Source organism: Mandrillus leucophaeus, unplaced genomic scaffold, assembly GCF_000951045.1.
Source record: "Mandrillus leucophaeus isolate KB7577 unplaced genomic scaffold, Mleu.le_1.0 Scaffold539, whole genome shotgun sequence".
In the NCBI taxonomy this organism is placed as follows: domain Eukaryota; kingdom Metazoa; phylum Chordata; class Mammalia; order Primates; family Cercopithecidae; genus Mandrillus; species Mandrillus leucophaeus.
In genome coordinates, this window is record NW_012105797.1 from 415,543 (window position 1) to 426,687 (window position 11,145).

The window sequence follows — 11,145 nt, forward strand, 5'->3', positions numbered from 1 at the left end:
CTCAGCCTCCCAAGTAGCTGGGATTACAGGCATGCGTCACCACACCTGGCTGATTTTTATATTTTTAGTAGAGGTGGGTCTTCGCCATGCTGGTCAGGCTGGTCTCCAACTCCTGACCTCAAGTGATCCGCCTGCCTTGGCCTCCCAAAGTGCTGGGATTACAGGTGTGAGCCATTGCACCCGGCAAAATTTGAATAATGGTACGTACTTTATGAGCTTTTGTAAGGATTAAATAAATCAAATGAAAGCATTAGCACAGCACTGGCTGCATGTGAAATACCAAAACCAAAGCCTTGAGAGTTACTTCTAGAATTATAGAGTAGACATTCAAAAGTCTCCTCCACAAAGCAAAAAATGTCAAAAACAAAATTTTCAGAATAGTGAAAATGGATGAAAGACTTGCAAAAATTCAGAGAACACTGAATCAAGTAAAATGGCTGAATCTCCATAAGAGCAGTGAGTTCTGTGGATTTTTAATTTGCTCTCTTTCTTTTTAATAAAAAAATTTTTGGAGTGTGAGAGCAGAGTACAAGCTGTAGTGTCAGGAGTCATGGCAGGACAAGCATTTGGAAGTTTCTTCCACCCTGACCAAGTATTGGTTGAAAGGTGTGCTGTAGAAACTACAACCAAAGGAGGCATTATGGTCAGGCACTGTGAAATTTAAAAATGGGCGGGAGGATCACTTGAGCCTGGAAAGTCAAGGCTGCAATGAACCATGATTGTGCCACTGCACTACTGCCTGGGTGACCTGACGAAAACAGAAAAACCCACACACACACACACAACGGAGGCATTATGCTTCCAGAAAAATCTCAAGGAAAAGTATTGCAAGCAGCAGTAATAGCTGTTGCTGTTGGATCAGGCTCTAAAGGAAAGACTGGAGAGATTCAACCAGTTAGTGTGAAAGTTGGAGATGAAGTTTTTTTCCTAGAATATGGAGGTGTCAGGATTATTTCTTATTTTGTTTTATTCTTCCATAAGTTATTGGGATACGGGTAGTATGTGGTTACGTAAGTTCTTCAGTGGTGATTTGTGAGACTTTGGTGCACCTATCACCTGAGCAGTATATACTGCACCATTACTGCACCATATTTGTAGTCTTTTATCCCTCACCCCCCTCCCACCATTCCCCAAAGTCCATTGTATCATTCTTTTGCCTTTTCGTCCTCATAGCTTAGCTCCCACGTATCAGTGAGAACATATGATGTTTGGTTTTCCATTCCTGAGTTACTTCACTTAGAATAATAGTCTCCAGTCTCATCCCGGTCACTGCAGATGCTGTTAATTCATTCCTTTTTATGGCTGCACAGTATTCCTTCATCTATACATACCACAGTTTCTTTATCCACTTGTCAATTGATGGGCATTTGGGTTGGTTCTACAATTTTGATTCACAATTTTGCAATTGTGAACTGTGTTGCTATAAACATGCATGTGCAAGTACCTTTTTTGAATAATGACTTCTTTTCCTCTAGGTAGATACCCAGTAATGGGATTGCTGGATCAAATGGTAGTTCTACTTTTAGTTCTTTAAGGAATCTCCACACTGTTTTCCATAGTGGCTGTACTAGTTTACATTCCCACCAGCAGTGTAGAAGTGTTCCCTGATCACCGCATCCACACCAACATCTACTGTTTTTTTATTTTTTGATTATGGCCATTCTTGCAGGAGTAAAGTAGGTATTGCATTGTGGTTTTGATTTGCATTTCCCTGATCATTAGTGATGTTGAGCATTTTTTTCATATGTTCGTTGGCCATTTGTATATCTTCTTTTGAGAATTGTCTATTCATGTCCTTAGCCCACTTTTTGATGGAATTGTTTTTTTCTGATTTCATTGTAGATTCTAGATATTAGTCCTTTGTCAGATGTAGAGGATTGTGAAAATTTTCTCCCACTCTGTGGGTTGTCTGTTTACTTTGTCAACTGTTCCTTTTGCCATGCAAAAGCTCTTTTGTTTAATTAGGTCCTAGCTATTTCTTTGTTTTTATTGCATTTGCTTTTGGGTTCTTGGTCATGAAATCCTTGCCTAAACCAATGTCTGGAAGGGTTTTTCCAATGTTATCTTCTAGAATTTTTGTAGTTTCAGGTCTTAGGTTTAAGTCCTTAATCCATCTTGAGTTGATTTTTGTATAAGGTGAGAGATGAGGATCCAGTTTCATTCTCCTACATGTGGCTAGCCAATTATCCCAGCACTGTTTGTTGAAAAGGGTGTCCTTTCCCCATTTTGTGTTTTTGTTTGTTTTGTCAAAGATCAGTTGGCTGAACTGTGTGGGTTTATTTATGTGTTCTCTCTTTTCTGTTCCATTGGTCTATGTGCCTATTTTTATACCGGTACCACACTGTTTTGGTGACTGTGGCCTTATAGTATAGTTTGAAATCAGGTTGTGTGATGCCTCCAGTATTCTTTTTGCTTAGTCTTGGTTTGGCTGTGCAGGCTCTTTTTTGGTTTCATATGAATTTTAGAAGTGTTTTTTCTAATTCTGTGAAGAATGATGGTGGTATTCTGATGGGGATTGCATTGAATTTGTAGATTGCTTTTGGCAGTATGGTCATTTTCACAATATAGATTCTACCCATCCTTGAGCATGGGATGTGTTTCCATTTGTTTGGGTTGTCTGTGATTTCTTTCAGCAGTGTTTTGTAGTTTTTCTTGTAGAGGTCTTTCGACTCCTTGGTTAAGTATATTCCTAATTATTTTATTTTTGTTTTGTAGCTGTTGTAAAAGGGGTTGAGTTCTTGATTTGATTCTCTGCTTGGTCGCTTGTTGGTATATAGAAGAGCTACTGATTTGTGTACATTAATCTTGTATCTGGAAACTGCTGCATTCTTTTATCAGTTCTAGGAGCTTTCTAGAGTTGTCTTAGGGTTTTCAAGGTAAACGATCATATTGTCAGCAAACAGTGACAGTTTAACTTCCTCTTTACTGATTTGGATGCCCTTTATTTCTTTCTCTTGTCCAATTGCTCTGGCTAGAACTTCCAGTACTGTGTTGAAGAGGAGTGGTGAGAGTGGGCATCCTTGTCTTGTTCCCATTCTCAGAGGGAATGCTTTCAACTTTTCCTCATTCTGTATTATGTTGGCTGTGGGTTTGTCATAGATGGCTTTCATTACATTAAGGTATGTCCCTTGTATGCCAATTTTGCTGAGAGTTCTAATCATAAAGGGATGCTGGATTTTGTCAAATGCTTTTTCTGCATCTATTGAGGTGATCATGTGATTTTTGTTTTTAATTCTGTTTATGTGGTGTGTCATATTTATTGACTTGTGTATGTTAAGCCATCCCTGCATCCCTGGTATGAAATCCACTTGATCATAGTGGATTATCTTTTTGATATGTTGTTGGATTCAATTAGCTAGTATTTTGTTAAGGATTTTAGCATCTATGTTCATCAAGGATATCGGTCTGTAGTTTTGTTTTTTGGTTACGTCCTTTTCTGGTTTTGGTATTAGGGTGATGCTGAATTAGGGAGGGTTCCTTCTTTCTCTATCCTGGGGAATAGTGTCAAAAGGATTGGTACCGATTCTTCTTTGAATGTCTGGTAGAATTCTCCTGTGAATCTGTCTGGTCCTGCACTTTTTTTTATCAGTAATTTTTAAATTACCATTTCAGTCTTGCTGCTTGTTATTGGTCTGATCAAGGTATCTAATTCTTAAGATTTAAGATAGGAAGATTATATTTTTCCAGGAATTTATCATCTCTTCTGGGTTTTTTAGTTTATGTGCATAAAGGTGTTCATAGTAACCTTGAATGATCTTTCGTATTTCAGTGGTGTCAGTTGTAATATCTCCTGTTTCTTTTCTTAGTGAGGTTATTGGGGTTTTCTTTCTTCTTTTCTTGGTTAATCTTGCTAAAGGTCTATCAATTTTATTTGTGTTTTCAAAGGGCCAGCTTTTTGTTTCATTTATCTTTTGTATTGGTTTTTTGGTTTCCATTTTATTTATAAAATTGAAAATTGGTTTATTTTAATAACTGATCTTGGTTATTTCCTTTCTTCTTCTGGGTTTGGGTTTGGTTTGTTCTTGTTTCTCTAGTTGCTTGAGGTATGACCTTAGATTGTCTGTTTGTGCTCTTTCAGACTTTTTGATGTAGGCGTTTAGGCCTATGAACTTTCCTCTTAACACCGCCTTAGCTGTATTCCGGAGGTTTTGATACTTTGTGTCATTTTTGTCATTCAGTTGGAAGAATTTTTAAATTTCCATCGTGATTTTGTTTTTGACCCAGTGCTCATTCAGAAGCAGGTTATTTGATTTCTATGTATTTGCATAGTTTTGAAGGTCCCTTTTGGAGTTGATTTCCAGTTTTATTCCACTGTGGTCTGAGAGAGTGCTTGATATAATTTCAGTTTTTAGTATCGAAATGTCAGGTACTATTACATTCATTGTGCTCTTTGTTGCCTGTGTACTTTGGTTTTTTTGTTTTTGCTTTGTAACTTGTATTTATTTATTTATTTATTTATTTAGTCTTGGAGTTTCACGCTTGTTGCCCAGGCTGGTCTTGAACTCCTGACCTCAGGTGATCCGCCTGCTCCAGCCTCCCAAAGTGCTGGAAAGTGCTGGGATTACGGGCATGAGTCACCGCACCTAGCCCCCTCTAATTTTTTTAATTAGAGGATGTGGTGGTGCGTACCTGTAGCCCCAGCTACTTGGGAGGCAGAGGCAAGAGGATCACTTGAGCCCAGGAGTTTGAGACTGCAGAGTTATGATAGTGCCACTGCACTACAGCTTGGGTGACAGAGCGAGAGCCTGTCTCTTCCAAACAAAACGCTCTAGAAGTTTTCTGGGTTTGTTTGTTTGTTTGTTTTTGTTTGTTTGTTTGTTTGTTTGTTTTTTGCTTAGCTGGCTACCCTATAGTGTTTCCAATTGTTTTTTAATGAGCTGTCAGAAGATTGGAATTTCATTTGTAGAGTTCTGCTAGCCAAAAGCACGACTGTCTTTCAGTTATGCAAAAGTTAATCAAAGCTACGTACAAGGAAATATTTCTTAGAATAGCAACATTGAGCTTATTTTGTTGTTTTTGTACTAAGTTTTGCTTCATTATAATCATAGGTTATAATACTTGTAAGTACTCTATGGATGATGAAATTCTCCTCTTTTTAAAAAATGCTTCCTCGGTTGTTCTTATTGGTGAACTATAAGATACAGTATTGCTGATCAGACACGGTGGCTCACGCCTGAATCCCAGCACTTTGGGAGGCTGAGGCAGGGGATTGCTTGAGGCCAGTTCAAGACCAGCCTGGCCAACATGGCAAAACCCCATCTCTACTAAAATATAAAAATTAGATGGATGTAGTGGCGTGCACCTGTAATCCCAACTACTCTGGAGGCTGAGGCAGGATTGAACCTGGGAGGTGGAGGCTGCAGTGAGCCAAGATCCTGCCACTGTACTCCAGCCTGGGTGACAGAGTGAGACCCTGTCTCAAAAAAAAAAGAGATACAATTTTGCTTTTCTGTATGTTCTGTGGATTTAAGTAATTGGATTCAGAATGAACTAGCTTGTTAAAAGTTTTACTCTTTTTAACAGCTGAATTTTGAAATAAAATGAATTCAGATTTTATTAGCTATAAAATCCTATTAAATGTTTTTTATGGTTTAATCAAATTTATTGTATTGATGTTAGCAAAATCCTATTTTCTTTCTTTTATAGTTTATCTTATATCAGTGTATTCTGCTTTTTGGTTTTCTGGGTTTTTGTTTTGTTTTGTTGTTTTTGAGACAGGGTCTGGCTTTGCCAACGAGCCTGGAATACAGTGATACAATCACAGCTCACTGCAACTTCAACCTCCTGTACTCAAGTGATCCCCCCAGCTCAACCTCCTGGATAGCTAGGACCACAGGTGCTTGTCTCCACACCTGACTACTTTTTAAAAATTTTTGTAGAGACAGGGTCTTACCATGTTACCCAGGCTGGTTTCAAACTCCTGGGTTCAAGTGATCCTCCCAAAAAGTATTGCAATTACAGGCATGAGCCACTACACCTAGCACTTGTATTCTGTTCTAACCCACTGTGCTCTCAGCTTGCAGAACACAGAGAAGTACGGCATACCTACAGCCTGGAGTCCCTTTGTCACTGCCCATTTTACGAGGAAGCCATGCATTTAGTTGAAGAAGGAAAAATTTACTCCAGAGTACTGAGGTACCATTTCAGTTTTGTTTATGTTTATGAAGGATATTAAGGAGTTTGTGTGGTACTTATTAAAAATGCTTATGAGAATAGGAGAAAATATGTTTTTAGGTCCAAGTAAAGAAAAAATTGTTTTTACATGTTCTGTCAGTATTGAAAAAACATGTTTTATATTAAGGTCCTGAGGTTAAGCCTTGTTTGAATCCAAATTTATAGTAGGCTTGATCTTGAATGTAGTTTAACAATTGTCTCCCCTGTTTATTACATAGAACTGAAATGTTGGAGTGCCTAGGAGACAGTGATTTTCTTGCCAAACTTCACTGTATTCGACAGGCTTTTCAGGTATTTTTTTAACATTAAGTGACTTCACCCAGCCACTCATCCCTACCCTCATGCTGTAGAGTCCAGTGCAAATAAACAGGACAGCTCTTTGCTCTTGATTATCCCTGTTCCTAATGACAAATATAAAGTCCACTAAACTTATTTTTCCTCCCCACTACTTGCCTTCATTTGTTTCCATATTTCATTATCCTCTCCCACGACTTCCCAGGCCCACCACACTTTGTCAAAACAGGATATTTTGATACTTCAGGAGTGTAAAAATAGCTGCTTAAAATAAAAACCCTCTTTCTTATTATTAATTAGTATGTATTTGAGATTTGAGTCCATTATAAAATTGATTTTCTAAAAAGAAAGTAAAAATATATTTGTTTTCTTATGTTTTGGGGCTATAGGAAATTTATTTGAGACTTTGTAATATTATGTTGAACAGAATTTAAATTCAAATTTAACTCCCTTTAATCTTTTGGCTATAGATAGTTTCAAGAGTTCTTTTTATTTTAGGAAATGAGGACTTTCTCTGTGAGCTGCCTGTTGAAATAGCACCACATGCGGTGCATTCACTGTTTTAGGATGATTTGTGCTATTAAGTTGAATGTCCATTCACATTCATTATAGGTCTCTTTTTTCTTTGGGGATGAATATTTTTTCAGGTAATTCTTTCAGAGTCAGCCAACAGGATATTCCTCGCTGAGAGTGGAAGGAAAATTTTATCAGCTTTAATTGTGAAAGCACGTAAGGTAAACTTGTTCTTTTGGCAAGTTTTTACCATTTACAAAAGTTGTTTTTACCCTTTGAACTGAATGTTAAGACGTTACATTTTTGATAGAAGAAAAAGTTTTTGTGGATAGTTGCAAAGTTTCCCATTTTAAAAATAAATAACCCAAAGGGCATTAAGTTATGCTCGGGTTGAACTATCTATAAAGTCCACACTATTTCAACCAAGTTGTTTCTCATAAATTATTTCCAATTTGCCATAAAGTCTGTAAATGTCATGGTGAGAATTATCATTAGAGCTGCTGCGATAGCCATCACTATTGTTATTACTAATGCCTCCTCTTTTATTCCCTCAATCCTGTTCAGGAAGAGGGTTATAGGAAATAGTGTAGGTCTCAGTACAATATAAATTGAACTGCCTCATCTTCATGTAGTACAATGAGGCAGAAGCAATGACAAGAACTTCATTCAGACTGTAAGGAACCACCTTACTTTATGCAAAGTTTGTCCAGATGATGAGAAAACAAAACAGGCCTTCCTTGAGCCATTTGCACACCTAGCTTTCAGACTCAATCCCTTTGAACTTTAATTCTTTCATTTATATAATAGAATTACATTTATATTACTTCATTTCAGAGGGTTTTTAGGATGATTAAATAAATTATAAATGGGAAAGCAACTTAAAGAATAAAGTGTTAAGAAGCATAAAATGCTAAGTATATATAAGATGATACTATTAATACGTGCGATTCCCAATCTAAGTCTTGTGTTGCTTTCTTGGCTTTCTCATGACAGATAAACTCAGTGATTTGAACTAGGGTTCCTCCAAAAGAAGCAGAACTGCAACAAAAGCCTCACATAATGTCTGCTATAACCAGATTTTCATTTTAAGGACAGACCAAAATAGGCATACATATTTGAGTAATAAATAGTTTGCTTGTGACATTTTACTGACATTCTTTATCTTGGCTTCTGCGAAATGTTGCAACAGCAAAGTAGTAAACCAGATAAATGTGGCATACCTTTAAAATGTATTTTAGTTCAGTTACCTAGTAGAATTAAGATCCACCAGACTTTCTTGAAGAGTAACTTTCTTTGTAGCTTGTTATAAAGTTGAGTTTAAGGTTAAAATGTGTTTTCTTCTTCAGAATCCAAAGAAGTTTGAAGATGTTTTTGATGAAATGATCTATTTTTTAGAGCAGACCGATCACTGGGGTAGTACTGAAATGGAACTTGCTGCTAGAGGGGTAAGTTCAAGTTTTTTGTGATATTTATTTTTCTTAGTTATTTGCATGTAATTTTACATGAGTTGAGACTACTGTTTCATTGTCCTTGTTAAATACAGTAAAGCCACTTGTATGGTTGTGGGATATCTTTTTTTCTGACAAAGTCATAAACCACACTCCTTATACATTGGGGCAGTAGTTGTAAATTGTTTTCTAACAAGCCTTTTTTGCTGTTGTTGGCTCCTTGCTTCCTTCCCTCCTGTCCTCCTTCCCTTGTTCCCTCTCTCCCTTCTCTCCAAAAGTCACTGGCAGACCCCTAGCAGGGCAGGAATGGTGGCCTATGCAAGGACAGCTTTGGGTGGTACAACAGCAGCAGCTCAGTAGGGCTGGGGAATTGACTGTATACACAGGACTGAACAAATAAGTATACTGAGAAAAATCAGAGCCAGCTTTTCCCTGTGAGAGAAGGGAGGTATAAAATGCTGGGATTGGAATTGGAGCTGTCAGTGTGAGTTCACAGTTTAGAATATATATGTAGATACAGATATAGAAATAAATATAGGTCCGGATGTGGTGGCTCATCCCTGTAATCCCAGCACTTTGGGAGGCTGAGGCGGGCGGATCACCTGAGGTCAGGAGTTCGAGACCAACCTAGCCAACATGGCAAAACCTCATCTCTACTGAAAATACAAAAATTAGCTGGGCGTAGTGGCTCACGCCTGTAATCCCAACTACTCGGGAGGCTAAGGAATGAGAATTGCTTGAACCTGGGAGGTGGAGGTGGCAGTGAGCCGAGATCATGCCTCTGTACTCCAGCCTGGGTGACAGAAGGAGACTCTGTCTCAAAAAAATATATAGATATAGGTATCGGCCAGGCATGGTGGCTCACTCCTGTAATCCCAGCACTTTGGGAAGCTGAGGCGGGCGGATTGTGAGGTCAGGAGTTTAAGACTAGCCTGACCAACATGGTGAAACCTGTCTCTACTAAAAATACAAAAATTAGCCAGGCATTGGGTGCATGCCTGTAATCCCAGCACTTTGGGAAGCCGAGGCAGGTAGATCACTTGAGGCCAGGAGTTTGAGATCAGCCAGGCCGACGTGGTGAAACCATGTCTCCACTAAAAATACAAAAATTAGCCAGGCATGGTGGTGCATACCTGTAATCCCAGCTACTCAGGAGGCTGAGGCAAGAGAATCACTTGAACCCAGGAGGTGGGAGCTGCAGTAAGCCAAGATCGTGCCAGTGCACTCCAGCCTGGGTGACAGAGCAAGACTCTGTCTCAGAAGCTAAAGAAAAAAAAAAAAATGAGTTTACAAGGAGCTGACAGGCCTTCTAGGCAGAGAAAACAGTGAGTACAGCAAATACATGAAGACTTAATCTTTCCTTTTCTAGTGTTCCTTTATTCAGGAAATGGAATCAGCATCCATTTACTTCTGCAGGCCAGCAACCTGAGACTCATCCTTCACCTCTCCCTGATCCTCACCCACTTTATCATATTCATCTCTAAGTTTGTCAGTTTTAACTCATAAATGTCTTTCAGTTTCTTCAACTTTCCTCTCTTCCTGTCACCCCTCTTGGCCTAAGTACCTGTTGTCTTTTCTCTAGGCTACGTCAGTAGTCTTTATATTTCCTGATTCCCTGCTCACTCTTTTCCTCCCTGCATTTATTCTCTCCCCTCTCTGTTTCATTCCCCACATTTCTGCCAAAATGATACAGCACAATATACTTTTTCCTTTATTGTGCTTCACACAGTTCATAATTGGATATTTGCAGGATTATTTTGTTGCTGTTTTCCCCATTATACTCTAGGCATCTAATTTGCTTACTCTAGAAGTCTGAGCACCTGGTACAGTATGCAGTATGCAGAGTGTATATGAATGAATGAAAGAGCAAGATGTTCATGATCTGGTGGGGAAAACAGGCACATATACCAGTAACTAAATAACAAGGTAGAATGAGCATCCTGGATGTTATAATAGAAGCATGAACAAAGGACTCCTAGAATAGAGGGGAGGAGAGGTTATTTTCACTTGAGATCTAGGAAGGAGCAGCGATAATGTGAATCGTAATTTTTAGTGGTGAGCTTTCATATTTGTCTCTCCTTATATTTTTTATTTTTGAATAAGCTGATTAAAAAAAAAACCCTGCTGTTATAAAACCATAAAGCCCTGGCTCAGATTTTATTTCAGCTCTATGTAATAATAATTTTTGTTTCAACTCATAATTTAATGCAGGTGAAAAATCTAAATTTTTATGATGTTGTTCTGGATTTTATATTAATGGATTCCTTTGAAGATTTGGAAAACCCACCCACATCCATACAGAATGTAGTAAATAATCGATGGCTAAACTCATCCTTCAAAGAAACAGTAAGTGGTGGTTTACTTTTCTCAGCCTTTTAAGTTTGATTAAAAAGTGTGGCACATATACACCTTGGAATACTATGCAGCCATAAAAAAGGATGTGTTCATGTCCTTTGTAGGGACATGGATGCAGCTGGAAACCATCATTCTCAGCAAATTATCTCAAGAACAGAAAACCAAACACCGCATGTTCTCACTCACAGATGGACATTGAACAATGAGATCACTTGGACACAGGAAGGGGAACATCACACACCAGGGCCTGCTGAGCGGTGGAGGAAGTGGGGAGGGATAGCATTAGGAGATATACCTAATGTAAATGATGAGTTAATGGGTGCAGCACACCAACATGGCACATATATACATATGTAACAAA

General features: G+C 38.4%; 1 protein-coding gene across 1 annotated transcript in view; it reads left to right on the forward strand.

Moving 5' to 3' along the window:
* The window catches only part of FAM73A (family with sequence similarity 73, member A), a gene marked incomplete at its 5' end in the record, with an annotated part of 109,990 nt that overhangs the window by 87,585 nt on the left and 11,260 nt on the right, over positions 1-11,145 (forward strand). The window contains 5 exons of the mRNA XM_011997387.1: positions 6,017-6,135; positions 6,393-6,465; positions 7,116-7,202; positions 8,328-8,426; positions 10,641-10,775. Of these exons, the coding sequence (XP_011852777.1) occupies positions 6,017-6,135; positions 6,393-6,465; positions 7,116-7,202; positions 8,328-8,426; positions 10,641-10,775 (513 nt within the window). The remainder of the gene's footprint in view (positions 1-6,016; positions 6,136-6,392; positions 6,466-7,115; positions 7,203-8,327; positions 8,427-10,640; positions 10,776-11,145) is intronic.